Raw genomic sequence first — 27,960 nt, forward strand, 5'->3', positions numbered from 1 at the left:
TTTCACCGATCTCCAAAGTTGACTCGATTTCCCCCCATTCTAGCTCTAAGGCCATTTCTGTCTTGTTTCCCCAGTTTTCATTCTCAACAGTTGAGAGGAGGCTGTGGGATCAAAAGTCTAAAAGGGTCAGGATGTCTGAATTCTTTTCCCATTTTACCACTTACTTTAGGTGTTATGTTCTAGTTTTCCACAACTAAAATAGGAATGTTCTCCCAGGAATATGGTTAAAATAACATCTGCGAAACAATTGGAGACTTTTAGAATCTTTAAATTAGAAGGAATCTTAGAAGTCATTCAATCTAGTACTTCCTGACCAGAGGAGCAATATTTTTTCCAATTCGTTTACTTTATCTCCAGCCCTCCTCCCGTCTCTACTTCCTCCTCAACCTCTTCCTGGTATCCATGGCAGAGAGCAGAACTAGTTGGCATATCTTGTGTCTTTTGGGTTAGGAAAACCACCCCCTAATGTCAGGCAAGAGTCATTCCAGCTGTCCTGACAAGTTGATATCTAGCTTTTCCTTGAATTGTTGGATTTGGGGACATTTGCCATCTCAGAGGCAACCCGTTCCCACTTTGGAAAGCAGTGGTTTGGTAGACGTGCTCATTACAATGAACTGAAATCTCCCCCACGCTCTCTTCCACCCGTTAGTTCCCAACTCTGCCCTTTGAGACCACAGAGAATTCATCTAATCCCTTTATAAAGGGTGGTGGGAAATACCCAGGATTGTTATTGTTACCTTGTCACAGTGGCTCAGACCTGGCCTGAATGATGGTCTTACAGACGTCCTTTGCTTTATACACTAGCTGTCCTCCTAAAATGCTGTATAAACCCAGTTTTGTGTGAATCAAATCCATGTTAAACATACTGGGAAGTTGACTGTCTGAAACCCTGTAATCAGTTCTTTCATGAACAGAACTATCTTTTTTTTTTTTTTTTTTTTTTTTTTTTTTTTTTTTTTGTCTTTTTGCCATTTCTTGGGCTGCTCCCGTGGCATATGGAGGTTCCCAGGCTAGGGGTCTAATCAGAGCTGTAGCTGCCAGCCTATGCCAGAGCCACAGCAACTCTGGATCTGAGCCGCATCTGCGACCTACACCACAGCTCACGGCAACGCCGGATCGTTAACCCACTGAGCAAGGGCAGGGGTCAAACCCGCAACCTCATGGTTCCTAGTCGGATTCATTAACCACTGCGCCACGACGGGAACTCCAAATAGAACTCTCTTTTTGTAATGCAAGTAACTTCCCTTAACCTTTTTTTCAAATCTAGATTTTCATACATTATGTTTTACTTATTGGAAGATTTGTCTGCTTATGAAACAAGTAAAATAATGATAATAGCAATAGCTAACATTTACTGAGCCCTTAGCTGGCATCAGGTGTCACATACCTGACATGCATTTTTTGGTTTTGGGTTTGTTTTTGTTTTTGTTTTTTTGGTTTTTTTTTTTTTTTTTTGGTCTTTTTAGGGCCACACCTGAGTCACATGGAGGTTCCCAGGCTGGGGGTCGAATCTGAGCTATAGCTGCTGGCCTACGCCGCAGCCATAGCAATGTGGGATCCTTAACCCACTGAGCAAAGCTCATGGATCTGCTGCGTTAACCACTGAGCCACGATGGGAACTCCCTGACATGCATTATTTTATTCCTCTCCACAATTTCCCTTAAAATTATCCCCTATTTTCAGAGGAAGCTGAGGCTTAGAAAAGTTAAATAAGAGTTCCCACTATGGTGCAGTTGGTTGGGAATTTGATTGTAGCAGCTTGGGTTGCTGTAGAGGCATGGGTTCGATGCCTAGCGGCCTGGCGCAGTAGGTTAAGGATCTGGTGTTCCTGCAGCTGTAGTGTAGGTCACAGCTCCTGCTCAGATTTGATCCCTGGCCCAGGAGACTTCTGTATGCCGTGGGGGTGGCCAAAAAAGACAAGAAAAAAAAGAGAGAGTGAAATTAAATAATGTGTCCAAGTTCACACGAGTAGAAAGCAATGGCCCAGAATTTCTACAAGGTCATAAGACTTCAGAACCTTGTGTTTTAACTATCAGAAAATTTCCGATGCCAATAATAGTTGACATGGCTAGTTCCTAGGAATTGTGCCACAGCACAGATAAATCAGGCTATGATACAGAAAACTGGTCTAAGATTTCTACATTTCAAAGATGGACACAGCCTCTCCTCTTTGGGGGCTTCTGGCCTAGTAGGATTCCCAGGAAAATTCATATTTTTGATCAAGGAACTCCAAAGGCAGCCCTTCAGCTCTTAGCATTAAGCAGATGCTGCCAAATTGTATTTCAGGTGTGTGGTGGGTATCCTCATTTTTTTCAAGAGAGTCTGTATCCTTCCAGGGGTTTGTGACATAAGCTTCTTAGAATGAAAAAAGTGGTTCATTATGGACAGGTAAAATCAAAAGTATTGAGAGTCGTGGTTGATCCTAGCCTGTTCCTTAGTGAATCAGAATCATTCAAATGTATTTTGGGGCCCAGTTTTTAATGGTGCTTAGGTTTGCAAGTTAAAAATAGTTTGGAAGGTATTTCCATAAATAAGTACTGTTTTGAATCCAAACTGGACAGAGATAAATGGATGTAATACTTCTATGTCCTCAAATCAGTTCCAGTTTCTCCAGTTTAGTCAACAGCAGCTTGCACTCAAAACATCGCTCAGCTCAGAACACATCCCTAGCGGCTCCTGGAACCCCAGACACTCCTGCATTGCGTAAGGGAGCTCCAGGTAGGACCCTCCATGGCCGTCCTCCACCCTCTGCCATCCGAATGCCCCATTTGACTGGAGACTTTACCTTGGCTCATCTGCAGACTTTTACTTTCAAATACACGATCATTCTTTGCAAATCGTGGCTGAGTTGGTGTTGCACTGGTCTCTGGGTCCACATTAGTCTCAGGAAATCAGGGCAGTCCCTGTAAGGCACTGGACCTCTCCTGCAAGCCCACCTTTCTGACCCCTTTACCTGTACAGCAGACTTGTTTACAATCTCAAGTCAGAGACTCAGGTGAGGAAATATGTAATTTTTTTTTTTAATTTGCTTTTTAGGGCTGCACCCGAAGCATATGGAAGTTTCCAAGCTAGGGGTTGAATCAGAGCTACAGCTGCTGGCCTCCACCACAGCCACAGCAATGCCAGATCTGAGCTATATCTGCGCCCTCACCATAGCTCACAGCAACACTAGATCCATAACCCATTGAGTGAGTGCAGGGATCAAACCCATATCCTCTTGGATACTAATTGGGTTCATTACTGTTGAGCCACAACAGAAACTCCCCCACTTCTACTAATGGCAGAAAAATCATAAACTGTATCAATTTAAGACTCAACCAGCTGCATGACCTTGGCCAAGCTGCTTAACATCTTTGGGTCTCAGACTGCCAGTTTTTTCAAGTGAGCCGTTTGGATTAAATGATCTCTGAGCTCCATGCCAACTCTAAGATTCTATAACTCAGTGCTAATGTCCCCTTTACTTTTTCAATTTATTTATTTATTTTTTTTGGCTGCGCCCATGGCATGTGGAAGTTTCCAGGCCAGGAATTGAATCCTCTACACAGCGGTGATACCCTGGATCCTCAGGCCCACTGAGCCACCAGGGAACTCCCAATTTCAAGTTTTAAATTCAATCTCTCAGGATTCTCCTCCCAATCCCCTCCCACAATGTTCCACTTTGTGGTTTATACATTATTCCGGTATATGGAAAGGGCTTCAAGGTCAAGTGCAATCTTCTGTCTCTCTTGGATAAAGTGCAGCTTCCTTCACTGGGTCTTGACTTTGGGCTCTATCACACTGTGTCTGGAGTTCTCTGGCAAGTGGAAGCTGTGGTCTTGGTACAGAGCAGGTGCAGTGATTGCTTTGTGAGGAACTCTGTGGCTTCCATTTCAGCTTTCTCTGGTACATCTGAGGCTCCACCGGGGTCCCTGGCTTGGCTCGCATACCCCTCAGCCTCTGCAGTGGGGTCCTCCCCATCCCCCACAACTCCCCCACCTCCGTCCCCACAGGCACCCAGTTCTCAGCTCACTTGCACGCTCTTCTCAGGCTGGGCACCAAGGAACTTTTCAGATTTCCTCCAAAGGTCAAGGAGTCAAGGACACTTGGGCTTAGTCGGGGTGGGGGGGAAGGCTGCGGGCGGGGGGGAGGTAGAATATATCTCAGACCTACTTCTCCTACACAAATGACAGTGCCACTTCTACTCTGTAGCACTTGTGAGCACAGGGTACTTCAAACAGCTGTGTCGCCTCAGAGTTCCAGGAAGAAAATGGCGCATGAGCCCCTTCTGTCTGTATTGTTTGGTGGTGGGGACAGAAAACAAACCCCACAGTTGCATCTAAACTCCCTTGTGCTCCTTTCCCAGTCTTTTTCAATTGTACTACAAGCTCACAAAGGGCTTCAGTATCTGTGTGGAGGGGCAGCTCCTACCTTCTTCCCAACGTGGCAGTAGATGGCACAGACGCTGAACCTGAGGTTCATCCGGCTGTGTGTCTTGAGATTTAAAGGGAAGCTTCCAAAGGGGGGAAAAAAATCCCTCTGAAGAACCTGGCTCTCTTTTTGCCCTTCTTGGTGTGCAGCAGCTTGATGTGGAATCCCAGTTCCTGGACAAGGGATTGAACCCAGGCCATGTTGTTAAAAGCACCAAGTCCCATCCACTAGTCCACCAGAGAACTCCTGAGAAACTGGTTTTTACAGTTTAAAAAAATTGAAGCTTTTGGAGTTCCCTGGTGGGGCAGCAAGCTAAGTGTTGTCACTGCTATGGCTCAGGGCACTGCTGTGGTGTGGGTTTGATCCCTAGCCTGGGAACCCACATGCCATGGGTGTGGCCAAAAAAAAGAAAAACCCTCAAGCTTTCAAGAACATCTTCTCTACAATAGATTTTTTTTTTTTTTTTTTTTTTTTTTTTTTTTTTGGCCATGTCTGTGGCAGGCAGAAGTTCCTGGACCAGGGATCAAACCTGTGCCACTGCAGCAACCTGATCTGCTGCAGTGACAATGCCAGATCTTTAACCCGCTGGGCCACAAGAGAAGTCCTGCAGCATATTTTTAAAAGTCAGTTAAGGGTTTAAAAACCAAGACTTTGACTCTGAGCTTCTATGCAGAGGGCAGTACATCACTTAAGCACTTGCCGCTGCTTAAGTGATGGGGGATGGAGGTAAATTAAATGAAAATACTTTGGTATGAAAACCTCTAGCTTCTCCTGTTTCCAACAAGAAATCACCTTCTCCCCCAAGATTTTTTTTTTCTGTTATTCACACTGATTTATTGCACAGGTATCTATACCTCTGCTCTGCTGGTGAAATGGATATTCTCTCTTCCTTCACAGAGCTCATGCTCCAAGAGGAAACACAACCAACAGAGTAGAATGATGCCACAAGGCCCCTGTCCCAGACTCGGAGCCCAGGGAAGGCTTCCTGGAGGAAGCAACAGCAACGACTTTGGACTTTGTTCCAAAGGCATTGGGGCACCACTGAAAGGTTTTCAGCAAAGACGTGCTCTGCCAGGTTGTTGTGTTAAAAAGACCACTCTAGCTGTCTTTTGGGTAGTAGATAAAATGGCCCAGGAAGAACGCACAGAATGAGAACAGGGCCTCAAACACAACATCATCGCCAACAATAACAACCGAGTTATTTCACAGCTAGAAAAGGAACTCACGAAAGAAACAAAGGAGGGACCACGGGGATTAAAGAAAAACCGGAGAGAATGTGGCAACCCTAAATCAAGGGAAGAACGTTGCAAGAAGCAGAGTCAAGTGCTGCCCAGAGAAAGGGTAAGATGGCAATTGGACATTGACGCTGTGTTTGGCAATAGGATTATTGACGACCTTGTTGAAAGCAGCTTTAGAGGAATAGAAGTTCCACTCGATCAAATCAATCACATCAGTGCTCATCTGGCCCCTTTACTTACCACCTGCCTCTACACCGATGTCTTCAAAGGTCTAGCTTCAGCCCAGACCTCTTTGAGCTCCACACCCAGATACAACTGACCCCTTGATATCTCCAAGACCAACACTCTCCCCATCCGAACCTCGGCAAATGGTACCTCCCTTCTTCCAGTTGCACGGTCCCTCCATGACAAACCCCCTTTTCCTCACCACCAGGCCTGTATCTAACCCACTGCCACATCCGGTCATTTCTTTCTACCCACGTGTTCCTCTGTCTCCACTGCCAACATCCAAGCTCAAGCCACCATCTTCTCTCTCACCTGGACCACGGTGGCAGCCTTCTAGCTGGTTTCTCACCTCAACTTGGGTACCCCTCTAATCTGTTCCCCACACAGCAGCTGGAGTCATTGTCTGGCCACGCCCACGGCACGCAGGCAGGTCCCTGGCCAGAGGTCAGACCCAAGCCACAGCAGTGACACTGTTGGATCCTTAACCCGCTAGGCCATCAGGGAACTCCTGGAGTAATCTTTTAAAAATATAAAGTTGATCACTTCACTTCCTTGATTCAAATCCTTCGGTAGCTGCCAGGACTCTAAAGGTAGCAGAGTGCTGCTCTACCGGCAGGATTCTAGTAGAAAGAAAGAGCGAAAGAACGAAAGAAAGAAGGAAGGAAGGAAAGAAAATCCAAATGCGGTGGAGGTGTGGGATCCCCCAGCCCAGCTGAGGAGGTTGAAGCTCCAGCTCGGATTCAACCCCTGGCCAGGGAACTTCCATATGCCACAGGTGCGGCCATAAAAACACACACACATACATAAATGTTGATGGGAAGGAGCCAGAAGAGAGGGAGCTCAGCAGAAGGAGTGAGAGCCATGAGGCTGCAGAAGGGAATGGGACTTAGGGCAGGAGCCAGAAGAACCTGGGCCTGGTGGGTCTCAGACGTGAGCAGGCCCACCTCTTCTACGGCACAGGAATGAAAGCTGACATCTGTAGGTTTGGTGGCAGGAAGTCCTACTAAGACCTTTCCATGAATCTTGGTAACATAAGCAGCAAGTCTGGATTCTCCAAGAAGCTCAGCCTATTTTACAGACATCATTCCATTCACGCAAAAAGGAAGCAGACGTTTTCTTCATCATTGACTGTACTGACGCACTACAGAGCCAAATAACAAGTTTCCAAAGCAACTCGGTAGCAGAGCTGAGAGCAGCGATCTCCGTGTTCTCTTTATTGAATGAGCTTCCTCCTCAAATTGGGCAACAGTATGGTAAAATGATAATGTGGTACAGTAATGGCTGACACTGGTTAAGCGCTTTCTATGTACAGGTGCTGTTCTAGTACTTTACCTGCAATAATGCATTTGATCCCCACATTATGATACAGTTGAAGATGAGGGAAACTGAACTCCAGGGAGGTTAAGTAACTTGCCCGAGGTCAACAACTGGAGGTGGCAAAACTAGGTTTTATTTATTTTTAATTTTTCTTTTAGCCACCCCCAAGGAAGTTCCTGGGGCAGGGATCAAACCCGAACCCCCACAGTGACCAGAGCTGCTGCAGTCGGCTTCTTAACCCCCTGTGTCACAGCAGGAACTCCCTCATGAGGCTTTTAAAAGGACTATGAAATGACGAAAAGGGGAAATCACTATATACCAGATATTATTATTATGCTAATCATAAACCCTAGTATCCTTGTCCTCTAGTTGGGTCATAGTCTAATAGGCGATTGTGGAGACCCTCAGTTCCCATAAGCAGGGCAGGAGCAGCAGATGATCTGATTCTCATCCCATCAGCTTTAGCATCCCTGACCAAGTCTCCTTGATGACCAAAAGCACATCTTGGTGCTCCCTTCCCCTGAATCCACTCACTACTCCCTTTGGGAACAGGTGCAGCTTATGCCCTCACTTCTTTGATTGGGTTGCCTGAGGTGTGACTGTCAAAAAATAAATAGCCTGAATTACAGTTAATGGCGAAGTGTGGTGTGGAAAGTCAAGTTCCAGCTTGGTGGCAGAATCACTGTTCCAGCTGAGTGGTGGAATCTGACTATCAGAGCTGGGAGAGAACTTCAAAGTCATCGTTTAGTGCAACTAACACCTAGTCTATAAAATGGGTTGCCTCTCTCAACCCATTTTATAGACTAGGAAAACTGAGGCCAGGTAGGTGAGATGACACCAAGGAGTAGGGCTTCTTTTAACCTTGAAAATGTTTTGAGTGGGTTTAACCCAAACAATTTCACCTTACCAAAATCATATTTGGAGGTACTTTGATTACTTATATATTTGTTTCAGTTTGCATACTTTTTCAGAAAGGAGCAAACTCCTAAAGTGCCATTACCCAGAAATAAATAAAGCCTTAAACCAATCATTCAAGCAGAGTCCATTCTTCACATTGCCCTAACTTGGCCATTTCAGGCATTTCCCAGGTAGAAACAGGCCCACATCTTCAGGGGCAGTAAAATCTAATGGTTAAATTCAGACTGCTCTGTACCAAGCTCAAACTAGTATTACTAGTTCATCTCTGAGCTTAATCTCCTAGGATGAAAGAACTGTACCTACCTCCTAGAGCTGGCGTGTGTGTGTGTGGGGGGGGGAAGTCACACGAAATAATGCACTTTTAGTCCCTACCTGGCACTCTATAACTTAATTATTTGGGCATAATTCCTTACTCTCTTAAGCAGCGAGCAGTTCACCTTGGTTAATGACCTTAGCCCTTAGACCATTCAGATGCTACTTACACCAAGGAGAAACCCAGCTGTGCCAGGCCTAGAAATGTCCGTCCCCACCCCCATTCCCTTTTAAGACAGTGAGTAGGCCGGAATTCTGGTTGATAAATGAGAGGAGCTGAGAAGGAGCCCAGAAGAGCTGCAGTGATGACTGTTCCGAGAATGTGATCTGCGAGGAGGAGACGAATCTCCACCACATGTACCATGGAGATGCTTTGGAAAAGAGAGCCGGCCTACCTGCCCAAAGGAGGACCAGAGAGAGAAGGGATGGATGAAAGAAATGCCTAAAGGGAGATGGACTGACTGGAGGTGCCCAAGGAGGAAAATCTGAAACGGAAAACAGAGGCTGAATATTGGGAAACATTCTGGGCGGTGAGTGCCATTAAAGGAAGGATTGCAGGTCCCCGGGATACAGATTTTGGGCGAAAAGCGGCGTAAGGACAAAAAAGGTGGGGTACTCAAACTGCGGGAACAGGACCGCGAAAGCTGGGGGTGGGGGCGGGGGTTACCCTGAGGGCCCGAGGGTGACCAGGGCCGGCGAGGACCGGGAGATGGGGCTCTGGGCGCACTCACAGGGAGGGCGGTGAGGGATCGGGAGCCGGCGGAGGAGCCGACGCCACGCTCGCCCCGGGGAAGGTCAGCGACCTCCGGCCGGGGAGCGGAGCGGGGACCCGAGAGGGGCCGCGGTTGCCATGGCGCCGGGCGGGGAGGGGGTGACTCCGGCCCCGCCCCGAGCCCCGCGGGGCCGCCGGCTCCAGATGGTCCCGGGCCTCCCGCGGGAGCCGGCGGCCTGCGGCAGGGGGAGGCTATTGTCCTCCTTCCGCGGCGCCGCAGTCCCGCCGCTCGCGCCCGCGCTCCGCCACGCGCCCCGCCGCCGCCGGCCCCGCGCGCCCCCCGCGCCGCTCGCGCCCCGTGACAGCGCCCGCCCGCCGCCTGCCTTGCGCCCCGCCGCCGCCGGCAACCGCCCCTCGCGACCGGGGTGCGGGCGCGGCGACGACCGGTGCGCCCCCGCCTGCCGCGCTCCGGTCTGCCCGGCCGGCGCTCCGCACGGAGGTAGGTGCCGGTGCCCGGGCCCGCTTTGTCCCGACCGGCGAGGCGGTGCGCTTTGTGCGGCCGCGTGCGGGCGGCGGGATCGGGGTGGGGGTCGGGGTCGGGGCCGGCCTGGGGAGCTGGGGTGGGAGGATGCGGTGCCTGGCGCTCGCTCCGGCCGGGTCCCGCGGACGGGATGGGGAGTCAAGTGCCAGCCACCCAGGTACCGGTGTGCGGGCAATAGGGGTCGAGGCTTGCGGGACGCGGGCCTTTCCGGAGCCGAGAGAAGACTCTGGAAGAGTTGGGGCTGACAAACGCGTTAAGGGATCGGGTCGCTGGGCTCTGAGCGTGTCTGACAGCGCCAGCTGTTCCGCGTAGCGGAGGCGGACCTGCCGGCGCCGATCCAGGTGCTGCGGGCTCTGCCGGCGGTCTCTGCCCCGCGACTGCGAGCGCCCGGCTCCCTATGGAGCCAGGTGGGCTTCTCCTCGCCTCTCCCCTTTGGTAGCTAGCTCCTTGCTCTCTTTATGGTCCCTCGGTGTGTGTTTGGGGGGGGGGGTCGGGGACATGGCTAGCTGTGGTGACCAGCACCCGGTGGGTAGGGGGGTAAAGGGGCGGGCGTAAGGTGTCCCTGTGGCCGAGATGTGCAGAGCGCTTGGAGTCCGCCGACACAGAACGAGCGCGCAAGGCCTTCTCCTGGGGTGTTCCAACTCCAGCACCACCGTCGGCATTTCCCATCCACTCTGGCTTGGAACGACTTTTCCCCCCATTAAACCGTATGGCATTGCATGCTTGTCTGAGCTGCCGGTTTGCCCCTGTCCTAACCTGCTGCGTGTTGTCTCCGCGGGTTGTTTCTCAGCTGCCCTCCTCCGGTCCGCGAGCAGCCGCGATTCCAGCGCTGGAGAGCTGGTCGGTTCAGGCGCGGGCAGGGTATCCACAGACCAGTTTTCCTTGAAGGTGAAGGGAAGAGAGTGAGTTCCAAATATGTCTTAGCTTGGGTGCTGGGCAACATCTTGGCATATTCAGAAGAGCAAAGTATTAGGAGGAAAAAGCTAATAGGGATCTTGGATGTGTCCCTTCCAGAAACTGATGTAACCCCGCGTTTCGGACTTGGGGGAGGGGCGTAGCAAGGGAGTGCAAATGAGTCTGAAAAATTCTGCCCTGAGTGGCGGATTCTAAAGAAGATTGAACAAAAATTCTGTCCCACTCTTCAGCCCAGGTCCTAAGTTTCCTGGAAAAGAGTTCCTGGTGTTTTTCCAGGAACACAGTCTTGGGGGAAGTGGTTGGGGTTTTGTCTGTCTTTCCTGTCTCTGCTTTCCCTGAGTGCCTCCTCCTTTGCTGTCCTAGGAGCCCTGAGTTTGCTGGTGATTTCCTTTTTCTTTTCTCTCTCTGCTGGTCCACTCATACTTGAAGTCAGATGAGATTTTCACTGTGCTGAAGTTCCCATTTCTTCTCATCTGTTCTTCATCCGGCTGTCATTTGTTCAGCTCTGCCTCCAGGCAGAGTCTCCGGCCATAGCGCTTTCTGCACCTCTCTGCTTCGCCTGTGTCCGGCCATCAGCTCTATTTGTCTCATTAGATCTAGAGCCCACTCCATCTTCATTTTCCCCTCTCATTGCCTGAGGCTTCTTCACTGCGCTTTGTGGGCCTTGGGGTTTCTGAGGGGAAGTTGTATCTGAGTTTAGCCTGGGATAGAGCCTCAGCAGACCCAGAGGCTAACCCCTGGTCACACTCACCCTGGAAACTTGGTGACCTCTTTGTCCACATAGTTCTCACTGCTCCTTGTCTTTGGACAGCGGTGGCCCTCAAAAGATGGTCTCCCGACTAATAGTTTTAGTGTCATCTGGGAACAGTTTAGAAATGCACATTCCCAGGCCCCACCCCAGGTCTCCTGAATCAGAAGCTCAGGGGGCGGGGGGGGGGGCGGGCAGGGCCCGGTGGTGTGTGTTTTAACAGCCCTCCACGTAATTGGGATTCATGCAAGCTTGAGAAGCCCTGATCCTGACCTAAGCGTGTTCAACCCTGGCAGTACTCCCGGATGAGGAGCAGAGGGTCTTCTCTGATCTCATTAGCATTCTTTCCTCACATTTTTCTCCAGCCCTAAGAAAGGTATTAATTTGATGGCAAAAAAAAAAAAAAAGAATTATGGCCCATTCATTCAATATCTCTTTATCGAATACCTATTATCCAGGGAAAACACCAACCTGAGTAAGACCCCTTGGCTTCAAGGGGTTAAAAGTGGGGCAGGCAGAGAGTCACATAAACAACTAACTGTAATACAATGTGATCAGTGCAATAATAGCTGTGCGCTGAAGTGCTGTGGGAGCACAGAGGAGGGAGCGATCCACTCTCTCTGAGGGAGGTAAAGAATTAATCAGGAGGAGGATGTGGCAAGAGGAGGAATCAGGGTACAAGACAGGCTGTAGCCCCGGGGATAGGATTTCTAGCTTTACCCCAGCTAAGCGGAGGAAGGGGAGGGGGCAGCAGTCCTGGAAGATCAGCCCTAGGCTGAGCAGAGCCCCCATCCAGCAGCGCTTGGTGTAGACTCTAGCAAGACCCCAGGCTCACAGCTGGCGGGAGTTGGCTTTATCCTAGCGTGAACTGTGTAAACTGCTTGGGTCTGGCCTCCAGGTCATTGGCTAAGAATAAGGCACTGGTGAAACCGTAATCTGGAGTAGCCACTGTACTGCCCCATAGCCAGCGTCCAGGAATCCATGGAGAAGAATAAGGTTGATGATTCTCCAGCATAGAGACAGACAGGGGGTCATGGGGCTGGGATGCCGGCTGACTAAGGAAATGGGTATGGAGACTCAGGTCTGAATGATACTTCAGTGAGAAGAAACCAGAGTGGAATCCATGTAACGAAACTCGAATAGGAGTTCCCTGGCAGCTCACTGGGTTAAGAATCTGGCATTGTCACTGCTATGGCTCAGATTGCTGCTGTGGTTCGAGTTCTATCCATGGGCTGGGAACCTCCACATGTCGCAGGCGCCACCCACCAAAGAAAGAAAAGAAAAGAAAGAAACTCAAAAACAGAAAAATCTTAGACCCTAGAGATGGTAGCAGGGAGCAGAGAACCCAGTATACTGTTAAAAGCCAGGGGGCTGCAGAGCCCAAATGCTTGAAAACCAAAACGCAGAGGCCCTCAGGATCCTTGTGCTGAACGCATCATTCACTACGGGAACAAACTCCTTGGAGTCCCAGCATGGTGGCCCTTATGGGGACCTATGACCCAAGGACACCAGTGCCATCTTGGCCCCTTACCTGTATGATGGCAGGCATCCCTGGCAATTCAGGACACAAAGCACGTGTGTCTCAGGTCGGATTTGGCCAGAGGACCATTTAGGTGGCTGAATTCTTATGTGGGAGAAGGGGAGGTTCTAGCTTCATACTTTCTCCCTCAAATTATAGGATTCCATGGAGAGCCTCAAACACCCAGACCTCGCTGGGAGGTCTGGATACCATGCCTAGGTCCCAACAGGATCCCTCAGGAGAACTAAGTTGGATCACCAAAACGAAGCCAAAGCAGTATCCATTCAGGTTTTGTGCACTTGCAGGGGTCCCGGGGGACTCTCAGTAGTTTGGAGATAGGGTCAGGCTGTCTGCTTCTTTAATGGATATAGGGAGGGTTTGAAACCCTCAGAAGCCTTCACTGGCCAAGCAGGTAACAAAAGTGTGTGACATGCCAGGGAAGGAGACAATGGGGAATGGTGGGGCCTATAGAGAAATGGAAAGCACGGGCCCACCTAAAAGAATCCCAGATTAGGAAGTTTCCTTGCGGAGCACTGAGTTAAGGCTCCGGTGTTGCCATAGCTGTGGCATACTTGCAGCTGCGGTGCAGGTTCAATCCCTGGCCAGGGAACTTCCACATGCTGCAAGTTGAGCCAAAAAAAAAAAAAAAAAGAGAGAGAGAGAGAATCTCAAATTAGTTCTTTTAAAAAAAAATAGTTTACTGGCCACCCCCCTGGGGGCTGGCTTTCATTGGTTTCTGACTCCCGATAAAACGAAAAGGGGTCACAGAATGGAAGGCTGTGGCGGGGTTTGGGGGGTTGAGGGAGTGCAGGGTAGAGAGGAATTTTTGTCCAGAGGTCTTTGCAGGGAGAGTGTGAGTGCTGGAAAGGTCCACCCCCAGCTAAGTGTAAGCGTGGCTCCTGGGAGGAAGCCCTAATCTGAAGGGCCCAGAAAGATGGAGTTCAAGGGAGTCCCTGCTGTGGCTCAGTGGTAACAAATACGAATACTTCCAGGAGGATGGGGTTCAATCCCTGGCCTCACTTAGTGGGTTAAGGATCCAGCGTCGCTGTAAGCTGTGGTGTAGGTCGCAGAGGTGGCTCAGATCAGAGGTTGCTGTGGCTGTGATGTAGGCTGGCAGCTGTAGCCCCAATTGACCCCTAGCCTGGGAACTTCCATATGCCGCAGGTGCAGCCCTAAAAAGCCAAAAAAAAAAAAAAAAAAAAAAAAAGAGTTAGAGTTGGTCCTGGGGTTTGGGCTGCTTCCTGTCCAGTGGCTGAGAATATTAGGTGGTTCTAGCCCAGGTCACATCTTGACTACAGTAGTCTTTGCTCAGGATGACTTGACTCTGCCCTGGAATTTATTTTTATACCATACTTACAGAGCAAATTCAAAGCATCTGCTAGGGATTGGAGGAAATGATGGATTTTAAATAAGAAAGGAGTCCTAGGCCGAGTGGAAATTAAGCTCTCTTTCCTATTATAGGGAATGAAAAGCCCAAATCTAGGAACCTTGGACCTGAAGTCCCTTGCACCTCATCACTGCTGCTTCCAGGGAAATCCTTGTGTGTGTGAGGGAGAAAGGGGAGCGGCAGACAGTCCAGGCCCTCAGGTGGGTCAGGTTCAGCTTCATGGAACCAGTTAATGACAGCAGCCAAGTTCTGCCCTCTGCATCCATGGGAACACAGCCCCTAACCACCCACATCTCACCTCCCCCTCTTTCTTCCTTTCCCCAAGCCACACAAGAGATACCATACCCCCTTTCCAGAACCAGACTGCCAAGGTCACAGCCGAAACCTTAGGAAGTGGCGCTAAGGATTAAAATCTCTTTGTACTTGAGAGGCACTAGGAAAATGAGAAATTCAGAATTTGAGGTTCATTTGCAGGTGCAGTCCCCTACCTTCTCTTGAATGGCTGCTGAATTGCTCGAGAACTTTTGCACGGTAGAGGTTTAAAAAAAATATTCCTAGCCGCTAATCAGAAGCTCATTTGTTAGTTTTGAGAAGGACAGGGTTTGTTTGTGTAACCTAGAGTCATGAGTGGTGCTGGCAACTGAACACCCAGGGTCCCAGTGTCCCAAGCCCGGGCCCTAGAAGGGAATGATGGGTGCTGCTCTGTCCCAGGGCGCTCTGAAGGGCCCCAGGAAGTTTGAGGAACATGTAAATATTGTGATTAAGAGCTTGCCCCAGGGTCAGCAACACTCTCACTTCGAAACCCAGCTCTGCTTCTTCCAGCTGCCTTCAGTGACCTTGACTTTCACAGAGTAACTTCCTCTTCTGTGCCATGGGGAGGGTAATGGAGCCTTGCCCCACAGACAGTTGTGACGAGGTGGATGGATGTACATGATGAGGACACATGTCACCGCTGACATTTATCCAGCACTGGTTAACTAGTCTCTGTCACAAGCAAAAGGAGGAGTTCCTGTCGTGGCGCAGCGGGAACAAATCCACTAGTATCCATGAGGACACGAGTTCGATCCCTGGCTTCGCTCACTGGGTCGGGGACCCAGTGTTGCCATGAGCTGCGGTGTAGGTTGCAGACGTGGCTTGGATCCAGCGTTGCTGTGAGCTGTAGTGTAGGCGGCGGCTGTAGCTCTGATTCGATCCCCAGACTGGGAACTTCCATATGCCTTGGGTATGGCCCTAAAAAGCAAAAAAAAGAAAGAAAAAAGGGGGAAATAAAAGGGAAAGAACTGTACTGTGTCCTTTTTGAACTTCTGGGCTCTTTATCATAACACACTGACAGCACATCAGTCTTCCTGGTGTATCACAGATGCATCTTGGCTTGTGAGTGGGATCTGGGTCTTTTCATCTCAAATCAGTCACAGGGTAAAGGAGGCCATCGTGTGTGTGTGTGTGTGTGTGTGTGTGTGTGTGTGTGTGTGTGGCGGGGGCTCAGAGCAGTTTGTGGAACAAGAAATGAAAGAACTCCGGTCTGTATTCGTGATTGCCCAAGGAATCCCACACCTGCTTCCTGCACTGCCCTGGTTTACACAGGGCATCCTGAGGTCCTGAGCCATGATGGCCATCACCCCTTTCATCTCTTGCCCATTGTCCCTCTGCAGCCTGAGGCTCTGGAGCCCTTCATCTCCACTATGTCACTCTTAGAACTGCTGCCTTCCTGCCTCACCCCATATGTGCCTGTCATGTTCCCATCCCTCTGCTTATCCACTGGGAGATGATTTCCCATTGGCCAAAAAAAAAAAAAAAAAAAAAAAGCCAACCACAACCTTTGGCCATCAGGAAGGCAGAGCAGACCTAGGGCAGGGGAGAGAAGGACATGGTGAGTGGTGGGCTCAGTGGCCTCAAGATGCCCCTCACCAGCCACGTTCCCCCTTGCAGGAGCAAGAGGCCACCCACCACCATGAGCAGCACCCTGTCGCCCACAGACTTTGACAGCTTGGAGATCCAGGGCCAGTACAGCGACATCAACAACCGCTGGGACCTGCCCGACTCAGACTGGGACAATGACAGCAGCTCCGCCCGACTCTTTGAGAGGTCTCGAATTAAGGCCCTGGCAGGTGAGGTCAGGGGAGGGCCAGGGAAATGTTGAGGATGCTGGGGAGGGAAGCTTGTCTCGAAGAGTCCTTGAACTTCATGGGAAGACAGACTTGCTTTCTAAGCTGCTTCGCTGGAGTGGCAAATCCTGATCGCCCTACCAGGCCCCTGGTCCTTGTCTCCAGCCTCAAGAAGAAACTGCATGCAATCCAGAACGTGCCCCAGCTTCCTTCCCCCAAGCAGAGAAGCCACGTGCCCCTGGGACTCAGCTTGGTTCCCCTCTGCACTCAGCTGACTTCCCTGCCTCTGTCCCTGAGTCACTTTCCTTAATTCTCTTGCACTCTTGGTCTTGCTGGTCTGTCTCCCTTACCTTTCAACCTCTCGTGTCCTCCTTGATGGCTGTCATCTCTCACACCTGTTCTCCTCCCAGTCCATTATCCTCTCCGCTCCCTCCCCACCTGTTCCTTCCACCTGCTGCCTGTCCCTCCCATCATTTCATTGGCCTGTTCCCTGCAGCAGGTTCCCTCCACCCACTGCTGGTTTCCAAAGCCTGCCCCTTCTTCCAGGTTGCTCAGCCCCTGCCCTCCGCTATGGCCTGGGCTCTCCCCTTCAGCTCCTCCAAGCGCACAAGCTCATAAGCAAACCCGTTCGACGGGCCTCCCTGCGTTCTGGGAGGAGTTGTCATGGCAACAAGAGCGCGGCTGCCACCTGACACCATCAGCGGCTGGCGTGGGGCTGAGTCACCCACACACCCCAAGGCCACCCACCCTGTTTGGTTCCCCTCCTCCTTGCCACCCTCGTCTTTTCCACTGACCTGCTGGCCTCCCAGCCCAGTGCAGTGGGCGAGGTCACAGCTACTCCCTCCTGAGAGGCAACGCTCCCAGCATGGGCGGGGTGGCCTCCTGGAAGAAGGGAGACACCGAGGGGGGTGGTTCCCCAACCTGGCCGCACTTTTTACAGGATCATCCAGGGATGTTTTCACAAACACAGGGTCTCAAACCCCACTCTGGACACACTGAGTTCATCTTTGGACCTGTGGTCAGAAATCAGGATTTTTAAGGTCTCCTGGTAATTCTTTTCAGCCAGCCCAGCACGGGTCTGAGGACCCCTGTGGGGCAGCCATTGCTTCCGGGGGTCCCTGTTCATCTCCTCCTAGGTCTACAGGCTGGCTTTCCAAGTCTTCATGTCACCATTTCTGTAGGTGAGAGAAGGTAGAAGACGGGTTATGGAGAATGTCACCTCTTTAGTGGGAGGTTTCCCTGGTACCTTGAGAAAAGCAGCTTCTAGAATGGTCACCATGTCTGCGTGCACACAACACGAGACACCCAGGACTTGCCATATCCATGCACAGGACACAGGCCACCCGTGCTGTCAAAAGCTACTTGTCTCCACCAGTAAACTGAGGTCTCCTGAGGAGACATCGCTGTGTGGGCTCTGCCTAGCGCTGTGCCTTGCACCCAGTAGGTGCCAATAAATGCTGAATGGAGGAAGAGGGGAGGGGGCAAGAGTAGGCTGTGAAGCGCATAGAGAGGTGGGGAGGGAATCGGGTAAATGTGCCCAGCAGAGGGTGTCCTGGGGCCCAGATGGCCTGGCAGAGGGTGTCCTGGGACCCAGGGTGGCCTGGCCCGCATGGGCCTGGTGGGCTTGGTGGCAAGGAAGGAGCTGGAACCGGAGGTGATGGTGAGAGCCAAGGAGGAGGATAACGCCTGTTTCACAGATAAGGGAACCCAGACACACCTCACGCGGTGCCTGGCTAGGACTGAGCTGGCTTTGCCCTTCCAGATTGCTTTTTCTCTGCTCTCTGAGGCGGGGATAACGCCCGCGTCCTGAAGGGGGCCCTCCCAGAGTCACTGAGAGGGGGCATCCTTCTCACACCTGCGAATGGGGAAGCAGGACCCCCAACCCCCACCCCCACCCCCTTCTGTTCTCTTAGGCAACTCAGGGCCTGACGGGCAGGTCTCTAAGGCACTGGCGGTTCCCTCCTCCGCCCCGCGGGCCTGGCCCTGCCCCAGCCGGCCGAGCCCCGCCTCCCACCCCTCCCCGGCACCGTCCGACCTGTTTGTCTGGAGCTGCCTCGGTCTCCTCTCGCCGCAGCAACCAGGTGTGCTCTGCCGACGGGTCCGGGAGCTCGGGGGCTCAGACATCCGCTAGACTCCTTTTTCCCACTCCTGGAAGCTTCCAGCCTCTTTGAAGCACACCCCGGCCCGCCCCCCGGGACCCCAGGCTCTCGGCATCCCAGGCTCGAGGAGGGAGCGGACCCTTGGCGCCCCGCCCCGGCGCGGGCAGAGCATGGACTCTGGGCCCCGGGCGAGAGCGAGGCAGCAGCACCATGAATGGGAACGGAGTGAGCAGGGGGCCCGGGCACGGCCTGAACGGGGCCGACGAGCTTTACTACGAGGCCGTGGAGGGGTCCCAGAGCCCCGGGGGCCTCCTGCTCTCGCCGGCTGCCTTCATCAACCCGGCTCAGTACTCCAGCGTGCTGGAAGGGCGCTTCAAGCAGCTCCAAGGTGGGCTGGGGCGGGCGGCGAGGGGCCCCCCGCGGAGGGCGGGGCCGGGGACGTGGGAGAGGAGCCGCAGCCGCGAGCACGGTGGGGGCCACATCTGTGACTCAGACGTGTGTGCTGGGAGACGATGTGCCAGGGGAATAATTACAAGTGGCCAGAAAATCCGTGGATGCTGACGGAGTCGGGCAAGGCTGGGACCCACTGGAGGGGCGGGGGGAAGCCAGAGTGGCTGTGACGGGGCCGGGGAGGCCCCGCTGGGTGTGTGTGGTGGAAGCACCCTGCTGGGGTGGCGGGGAGGGAGCCGGCAGGCCAGGGACCTCGGGCATGTTTGCGCTGCCCTGGGTTTCTGAGTGGGCGTCTAAGTGTGTGTGGAGAGCAGGGAGTGTGTCAAAGGGAGTCCGTGCAGACAGACTCAGGTGGATGTCTGAGCCGGCTTCTTCATCCTGGCACCCACACTCCTGTGTGTTTCCGGGAGCCGCTGTGGTTTGCGGGTGGTGTGGACACTTTGTAAAGTTACACTTTGTTCGCGGCACTTGGCTCAGCACATTTTTCTCCCTGCTGCCCCTGTTTTCACGATTTCCCCTTTGATGCTGCCTGTGTGCCAAAAAGACCTCACCCCCGTGTTCTTTGGCATCCGGGCGGTCCCGGGCTCTGGCCGGGCCTGTGGACCCTGAAAGGAGGCCCACAGAGCATCAGGCCATCGGAGCAGCTGTTGGGACCCCGAGGTTGGCCTAGGTACAGGGTTGGAGGTAAGAAAGACAGGACTCGACATGGGTGTGTCGCCGTGTTTCTGGGTGAGGTGCATCGGAATGCAAGATTAGGGGTGCGTCTTCGGTGTCTGAGATGCTGCTGCCGAGAAGGAAACACAAGTGACGCTTCAGGCCCAGGCCCCTTGGATTGGGTCCTTGCCCTGGACTCCTCTGGGGAGAACTGGCAGAAATCTCAGTGGCCTGAGCCACTTTCGATGGCCCAAGCCTCGTCCCTCACTTTGTCATTTATAATATTTTTCATTTCTATTTTTCTGTGAACCTTAATAGCATCCCCTCGGCAGCAGCTCCCCCTGGGGACCAGGCAGCTGGGCATCTCCTTACATTTTTGGAGCCTGGCGATAAACTCAGCCTGGTTCATACACGCACACCCTGCTCCCTCCCTGTTTCTTGGGCTCACTCTTTCCCCTGTTCCCACCTCTCAAGGTGATGTTTTCGCTCTTAGCGTGGGAATGTTAGTGTCCTGGACAGGACCCCCTTGAACCAACTGAACGAACCCAGCCCAGAAGTCAAGGAGCCTGTCTTTTCTTTAAATTATCCCAGGAGAGCCAGCTGACTCAGGAGGCCGCAGCCTCCAGAGGGTCACATCCTCCTAATGTGATGACCACACGGAAGAGCCACTGCTGTAATTTAAGTCCACACCCTCCCCTTTGTCGTCCCCCCCCTCCAAAAAAAAAGGGAATATACCCCTGCTGGACCTACCTGAGCAACTCATACTCTTTCCTTTGGCTTAGATCATGCCTGTTTAACAGGAACTCGTCGAGGGGCCGTTCCGTGCTGTGTCTTACACTGTCTCACTTAATCAACACGATGACCTGTTGAAGGAGAAAGTAATGTGCCCATTTTACAGACGAGGAAAGTGAGCCCTGGTGAATGAAGCAACAGCGTTTCACCACCATTACATGACAGAGCCTGAGCTCAATCCCAGACCTTCTCTGCACATCCCCTGCTTCTAATTTCTTTCATCCTTTCTTTTTTTTTTTTTTTTTTTTTTTTTTTTTTTTTTTTTTTTTTTTTTTTTTTTTTTTTTTTTTTCATCCTTTCTTCTCCAAGCCTGTTTTCTGTCTCTTATTTTTGTTCTTTACCTTGCATCTGAGCTCAGTCTGATTTCTTTATCTCCTAGCTTTTGAAGTTACAGGTTTTCCTCTCTGCCATCTCCCTTCCCTTCCTCTTCCCCAGACCTCACTTCCCCAGCCCCACCAACTGGTGTTTAGAAGCAGGTGCCCTGTGGAGTTCCCATCGTGGAGCAGAGGAAACGAATCCGACTAGGAACCATGAGGTTGCGGGTTTGATCCCTGCCCTTGCACAGTGGGTTAACGATCTGGCGTTGCCGTGAGCTGTGGTATAGGTCACAGACGCAGGTCGGATCTGGCGTTGCTGTGGCTGTGGTGTAGGCCGGCAGCTATAGCTCCGATTCCACCCCTAGCCTGGGAACCTCCATGTGCCGTGGGTGTGGCCCTAAAAAGACAAAAAAAAAAAAAAAAAAAAAAAAAAAAAAAGAAGAAGAAGAAGCAGGTGCACTGTACTTGAAGGGCAGAAATGACCTTGTGGTTGCCGCCGCAGATGAGCGAGAGGCTGTGCAGAAGAAAACCTTCACCAAGTGGGTGAACTCGCACCTGGCCCGGGTGACATGCCGGGTGGGAGACCTGTACAGCGACCTCCGGGATGGACGTAACCTCCTGAGGCTCCTCGAGGTGCTCTCGGGAGAGACGCTGGTGAGCTGTGGTCACGAGGGAGGGGGCGGCCTGAGAGCCAGTGGTCCAGGGGCCGAGCTACGGGAGGGGCCCTCAGCGAGGAGAGGGACACCACAGAGCAGAGAGCAGCGGCTGCCCTCTGCTCAGAGGATGGTTTCGTTCTGAGAGGCTTTGCCGCCTGGATTAAACGGGAGCATTGCTTCATGGAGACGGGAACAGTGGCCCCATTGAAAAACATTTTTTTCCCACCCACTCTGGGTGCAGTTAATTCCCTTGGGAATCTTAATCTGCCCCAAGCCTCATCTGCGACTCAGCTGTGGCTCCCTGGGGTGGTCCCTGTGTTCCTGGGGGAGGTCATGGGGAAGGTGTAGGAAGCAGGGCCCTGGGAAAGCGTGGAGGGAAGAAGGAGAAGGGCCACCATCCCGTGCCTTTGTGTCCCCTGTCCCCCGACAGCCAAAGCCCACCAAGGGCCGAATGCGGATCCACTGCCTGGAGAACGTGGACAAGGCGCTGCAGTTTCTGAAGGAGCAAAAAGTGCACTTGGAGAATATGGGCTCCCATGACATCGTGGACGGGAACCACCGCCTGACCCTCGGGCTGGTGTGGACCATCATCCTGCGATTCCAGGTACCCTGCACGGTGTTACTCGGCGTGTGCTCTACGCACAGGTGCTGCCACCCTGGCCGTCACTGCGCACCTGGGGGGCCTGGAACCTCATGCACCTGTTCAGGGGACCCTCCCCCTTCGACAGGGTAGAAGCCAGCGTGGCTGTTGTCACACCTCTGCAGCAAACTTCCCGTGGCCTCCCCTGCCTACTGGGCATGTGCGGTAGGACCTCAAGTGCACAAGGGTCTGGGAATTTTACAGACTTGGTCCTTCACCACAGGGGGTCTTTTTTTTTTTTTTTTTGCTTTTTTAGAGCCGCATTTGCGGCACATGGACAGGCTAGGGGTCGAATTGGAGCTGCAGCTGCGGCCACAATCACAACCACAACCACAGCTCACCAGATGTGAGCTGTGTCTGCCGCCTACACCACAACGCACAGCAACACCTGATCCCTAACCCACTAGGCGAGGCCAGGGATCAAACCCACATCCTCATGGATGCTAGTCGGATTCGTTACCCGCTGAGCCATGATGGGAACTCCACCTCAGAGAGTCTTAGAACCGCACCTGGGATCTGGTCACTGGCTCAGTCCTCTGCGTCAAACTCTGCTCACCTCCCTCCAAAGAACAGCCACCCTGGAGTTCCCAGTGGCCTAGCAGTTAAGGATCCAGTGTTTTCACTGAGGCAGCTTGGATCACTGCTGTGGCTCAGGTTCCATCTCTGGCCCAGGAACTTCCACATGCCACCCTACCCTTCCTCATGCTCTGAACCTAGCCAGTCTAGCGTCCTAGTACTGTCACAGCTCTCCTGCTCGCCCTGCCTACCGCCCGGGTGTAGCCGTCTCTGCTCCCTCCAGCCCTAAGCAGAGCTCCGTCAGCCTCCTCTTTGAAACCCAGCTCTCAGAAAATATCCGCTCCTCCACCTGCAGTTCCCCACCTGCAGGAACCAGCCTCCCTCGCTTCAAGGCACTTCCACTCTTGTGAATTCCCACCCCGTTCTGCCTCAGATCCCTTTGACCTGAAGTTTTGTGGTCGCCAGCGCAGGAGGAAAGACCCAGGATCTATCTCTGGATCTCTGCCTATTCCATTTTCCTGCTGTGCACCTCTGAGCGCCTCCGATAACCCCGGGAGCCTCCCTCCGTTCAGGGAGTGAGGGCCTTCCTTCCTTCCTTCTTAGATCCAAGACATAAGCGTGGAGACAGAAGACAACAAGGAGAAGAAGTCAGCTAAGGATGCCCTGCTGCTGTGGTGCCAGATGAAGACGGCGGGGTGAGGCTGTGCGGTAAAGGACCCACGAGCTGGGCATCCATCCTGGAGGCACAGACCGAGGTGGCCCTACTCACTGTTTTCCCCGGTCTCTGCTTCTAGGTACCCCAATGTCAACGTGCACAACTTCACCACCAGCTGGAGAGATGGGCTGGCCTTTAACGCCATTGTGCACAAACACCGGTGAGAAGACGGGGTGCCAGGGCCTGTCCGAGCTGCTGGGTGGGCTGATGACCTGGGGGGCCCACACCCACGGAGGCAGAGCAGTGGGACACGCTGAGCTACAGGGCAGTTCGGAAGAATGAACTTCAGAGAGGAGCCAGGATGTGGGGGGCCTCCTGCACAGGAAGCAGGGGGTGGGAGCCGTGGCTGTGGGGAGCCGGGGACTGCGGGATGAAGGTAGAGGTGGCTTTCATTTTCCTCCGTGGGATTTCCCAGGCTCTTGATACCTTCTCGATCTCCTCCCCACCCAGGCCAGACCTGCTGGATTTTGAGTCCCTGAAGAAATGCAATGCACATTACAACCTGCAGAACGCTTTCAATCTGGCCGAGAAGGAGCTGGGACTTACAAAGCTGCTGGATCCTGAGGGTGAGGCAGAGCTGTGGAAAAGAGAGGCTGTGGGATAGAGACAGAAGGTAGATGAGGGGGTGCCAGGGGCTGAGAGCGGGGAGCACGGGAAGTAACTGCTCATGGTTACAGGGTTTCTTTGGGAGGTGATGAAAACATTCTCGAATTAGATCGTAGTGACAGTTGCCCAACCTTGTGAATATCCTAAAAGCCACTGACAGGTATACTCTAACAGGGTGACTTTTTTTTTTTGTCTTTTTTTTTTTTTTTTTTTTGTCTTTTTGCTATTTCTTGGGCTGCTCCCTCGGCATATGGAGGTTCCCAGGCTATGGGTCTAGTTGGAGCTGTAGCCACCGGCCTACGCCAGAGCCACAGCAACACGGGATCCGAGCCACATCTGCAACCTACACCGCAGCTCATGGCAACGCTGGATCGTTAACCCACTGAGCAAGGGCAGGGACCGAACCCGCAACCTCATGGTTCCTAGTCGGATTCGTTAACCACTGTGCCACAACAGGAACTCCTAACAGGGTGACTCTAAGGACGTGAAAATTAGATCTCCATGTAGGAAGGAAGGCGGTCCTGTAGCAAAAAGAGCCCTGTCACATGGTTCGAGCCCAGCCCCTCCACAGAGCCACTCTGTGACATAGAGCCAGTTTCTTGGCTTCTCTGTGGCTCAGGTTCCTCATCTCTAAAATGAGAAGATTGGCAGGGAATGAATCTTGTGGCTCAGCAGTAACGAACCCAATGAGAATCCACGAGGATGCTGGTTTGATCCCTGGCCTCGCTCAGTGGGTTCAAGATCTGACGTTGCCATGAGCTGTGGTGTAGGTCACAGACACAGCTCAGGTTTTGCGTTGCTGTGGCTGTAGCATAGGCCCGCAGCTGTAGCCCCAATCTGACCCCCAGCCTGGGAACCTCCATATGCTGCATATTTGGCCCTAAAAAGCAAAAGAAAGAACCCAACTAGTGGGAGTTCCCATCATGGCTCAGCAGGTTATGAACCTGACTAGTATCCATGAGGATGCGGGTTCAATCCCTGGCCTTGCTCAGTGGGTTAAGGATCTGGCGTTGCCGTGATCTATGGTGTGGGTCAAAGATGTGGCTCGGATTCGGTGTTGCCAAGGCTGTGGCATAGGCTGGCAGCTACAGCTCCAATTCGACCGACCCTTAGCCCAGGAACGTCCATATGTCACAGGTGTGCCCCTAAAAATGAAAATTAAATAAAATAAAATGAGAAGATTGGTCTACATGGTGTCTAAGGGACCTTCTTATTCCAAAATTTTAGGATTCTAAATTAAGTTACGTGACTTTGAGGTCTCACCAAGCACTGGCCTTAGGTTCAGCTGACCCTGCTGATCGGCCCCTGTGATTCTGATCTAAGGCTGACGAGACTGCTAACGGCCACTGGGCTCTTGTTGTGCACCTGGCACTGCACTTGCCACGCTCCAATTCCCCGAGTCCTCACAATGCCCCCTTTGAAATCAATATCCTTATTATCCTCCGTCTATGGAAGAGAAGACAGGGGCCTCTAAAGGTTAAGTGACTTCCCCAGGCTTCTGGCTGGTGGAGCTGAGATTGAAATTCAGGCAGCCTGGCTCTAGAACCTGCTTCCTCAGCCTCCTCTGCTGGAGAGCAGAGGGCAGTGTTGGTGCAGCCAGAAGACAGAAGGACAGAAGGGCCAAGGACCTTCCTTGCTGGAAATGCTCCTTCTGAAGCTCCCTGGGCAGCTTTGGGTCTTTGCTATTTTCTCCCTGTTTTCCCTTCCACCTGCGGCCCCGGGTCCCCTGCCCTCTTAGTCCAGAATGACAGACATCGGCTAACTAGTGAGGCGAGTAGGCTAAGCATGAGGTTTCTTGGAGAGCCTTTGAGGAGCATACCTGTGATAAGGAACATTTGAGTAAAGTCTAATATCCTGTAACTTTTGAGTTGTTGTCTTTTGAAGACCGCACTTGTGGCACATGGAAGTTCCCGGCCTACCGCACAGCCATAGCCACACCAGATCCGAGCTGCGTCTGTGGCCTACACCACAGCTCATGGCAACACTGGATCCTTAACCCACTGAGTGAAGCCAGGGATCCGACCCACGTTCTCATGCATACTTAGTGGGTTTGTTGCCACTAAGCCACAACAGGAACACCTTCCTTCCGTATCTTTCTGAGAGGTCGTCCATGGCTCCTGCCTGCCTATGGGGTGTCAGAGGTGCTCAGGAGGGCTTTCGCTCTCATAGTCTTCCCCGAAGGTAGGATACAGTCTGGCCTAATTAAGAGAACCCAAGGGCATTCCTGTTCGGGCGCAGCGGGATCAGTGGTGTCTCTTCAGCGGGAGGAGACAGGTTCGACCCCCAGCCTGGCACAGGGTGTTAAAGGATCCGGCACTGCTGCAGCTGTAGCATAGGTCATAGCTGTGGCTCAGATCTGACCCCAGGCCCGGGAACTCCATAAGCTGTGGGGTGGCCAAAAAAAAGAAAGAAAAACGAGAACTCTGGGATTTCAAGTCATAGTCAGCCTTGGTCCTTGGTCCTCGTGGTAGAAGTTAATTTGGCTTGAAGGACACTCCCCTTCTGGGCCCACAGCTGAACTTTGGGCTTGCGGTCAGAACTAGACATGACTCTGCTGGAAGATGGCCCTGAGGCCTGGCCTCTGTCCCTGCTGCCAGGGCTCCCTGGCCCCCTCCCTATGGGCATCCTGGGTTCAGGAGGCTTTGTTTGTTCATTCTGTCTTGCTGCCACTAAACTGGATGACTTCATGGACATCGTTCTAGCCCATAGGTCCATGATCCATCCCCAAACTGGAATGCTCTTTCTTTCCTTGTCGCTCTTCCTCCCAATGACCAATTTTGGTCTCCACTGGGAATAATGGATAGAAGCCTCCTCGGGCTTCTGGGTTTTATATTCTGCTTGTTTCTAGCAAGGGAAAAAAAAAAAAAAAAAAAAAGGTTAGCTTATCATGCACTTTTAGTCCAAGTGGTTTCTCTGTCATTTTGCTCTGAAGGGAGCTGGAAAGATGTCAGCCTTCGAGGGCTGGGAGGGCCCGGGACTGGAGTCTGTGATTCAAGTTGTGGGTGTGCTTCTGGGAGGCAGGTTTCTAGTCTCCGCCTGACCTGAGCGCTCCTTCTTCTCAGACGTGAACGTGGACCAACCAGATGAGAAATCAATTATTACCTATGTGGCTACTTACTACCATTACTTTTCCAAGATGAAGGCCCTGGCCGTGGAAGGCAAAAGAATCGGCAAGGTAGCCTTCACCGGGGCGGAGGCGGGGCGTCAAGGCCGGAGGAGGCCTGGTCGAGGGCTCCTACAGCTTTAAAGCAGGAGCGGGGGAGGACGGGACCGGGGAGCCCACACCACTGTCTTGCAGGTGCTGGACCACGCCATGGAGGCCGAGCGCCTGGTGGAGAAGTATGAGTCCCTGGCCTCGGAGCTGCTGCAGTGGATTGAGCAGACGATTGTGACTCTCAACGACCGGCAGCTGGCCAACTCCCTGAGCGGGGTCCAGAACCAGCTCCAGTCCTTCAATTCCTACCGCACCGTGGAGAAGCCACCCAAGTAGGTGTCCTGGGCCACACCGTGGCACAGCTCGCCCGCCCCAAGCTGGGCTCGCACAACGGGAAGCCTCAGTTTGGGCGGCCTTTGGGGAGGGAAATTTGGCAGCACTTAAATGCAGCCAAGCCTCATTGCCCCAGCTCAGAGCACCAGAGCAGTTCTAAAATTGCATTTTTTTTTTTAAATGACTCCGTTACAAGAAATTATGCTGTGGACATGAATGCTGTGGTTTGTGGAGTCGATGCCATCCGACTGGCACCATCAGGGTGTCACAGCAACCCAGCCCCAGCTTAAGGACGAGGTCTTGGACCCAATGGGCAGGTCGTTGCTGGCCACACCGGTGTGTGGCTGATAACTTGCATGTTGCCCAGGGTCTTATCATGTAGCTATTTTAGCAGCTGACTGTGGCAGTGTGGAGTTGCTGTTGGGCGAGTCTCTACAATACCTGCCCAAACTCTTGTGTTTTTCTGTTATTGAGTCTTTTGGAGTTAATATGTCTTGCCAAGCTAATATTAATCCAGAAAGCATCTCTTCCTGTGGAGTCCAGGGAATGATTTGACGTGTGCCCTTTGACCCAGAAAGTCCTCTTCTGGGCATCAAACAAATATGTCGCTTCCAGGGTGTTCACTGATGTGGTCTTTGTAAACAAAAATAAGTCACGGGATAGCCCCTGAAAATAGTATTGGAG

At 52.4% G+C, this 27,960-nt stretch overlaps 2 protein-coding genes across 8 annotated transcripts in view; one reads left to right on the plus strand and one right to left on the minus strand.

The window, feature by feature from the left end:
• C2H11orf80 (chromosome 2 C11orf80 homolog) overlaps positions 1–12,107 on the minus strand; it is a 106,019-nt gene extending 93,912 nt beyond the window's left edge. Inside the window, exon 1 of one of the 3 annotated variants that reach the window (XM_021082776.1) lies at positions 10,427–12,107. In XM_021082776.1, coding sequence (XP_020938435.1) covers positions 10,427–10,613 — 187 coding nt within the window. In that variant the 5' untranslated portion in view covers positions 10,614–12,107. The remainder of the gene's footprint in view (positions 1–10,426) is intronic. The other 2 variants (XM_021082780.1, XM_021082785.1) reach the window with 2 other exon arrangements.
• Positions 1–27,960, plus strand: part of SPTBN2 (spectrin beta, non-erythrocytic 2) — a 56,005-nt gene that overhangs the window by 3,743 nt on the left and 24,302 nt on the right. Inside the window, exons 2-11 of one of the 5 annotated variants that reach the window (XM_021082771.1) lie at positions 5,305–8,947; positions 14,314–14,439; positions 16,169–16,347; positions 21,159–21,310; positions 21,743–21,916; positions 23,072–23,163; positions 23,263–23,343; positions 23,634–23,749; positions 26,852–26,964; positions 27,088–27,275. In XM_021082771.1, coding sequence (XP_020938430.1) covers positions 16,191–16,347; positions 21,159–21,310; positions 21,743–21,916; positions 23,072–23,163; positions 23,263–23,343; positions 23,634–23,749; positions 26,852–26,964; positions 27,088–27,275 — 1,073 coding nt within the window. In that variant the 5' untranslated portion in view covers positions 5,305–8,947; positions 14,314–14,439; positions 16,169–16,190. Of the gene's footprint in view, positions 1–5,304; positions 8,948–9,517; positions 9,629–10,460; positions 10,573–14,313; positions 14,440–16,168; positions 16,348–18,328; positions 18,832–21,158; positions 21,311–21,742; positions 21,917–23,071; positions 23,164–23,262; positions 23,344–23,633; positions 23,750–26,851; positions 26,965–27,087; positions 27,276–27,960 lie in introns of those variants that run through there. The other 4 variants (XM_021082772.1, XM_021082770.1, XM_021082773.1 and 1 more) reach the window with 4 other exon arrangements.

This window comes from Sus scrofa, chromosome 2, assembly GCF_000003025.6.
Source record: "Sus scrofa isolate TJ Tabasco breed Duroc chromosome 2, Sscrofa11.1, whole genome shotgun sequence".
Taxonomy (NCBI): Eukaryota; Metazoa; Chordata; class Mammalia; order Artiodactyla; family Suidae; genus Sus; species Sus scrofa.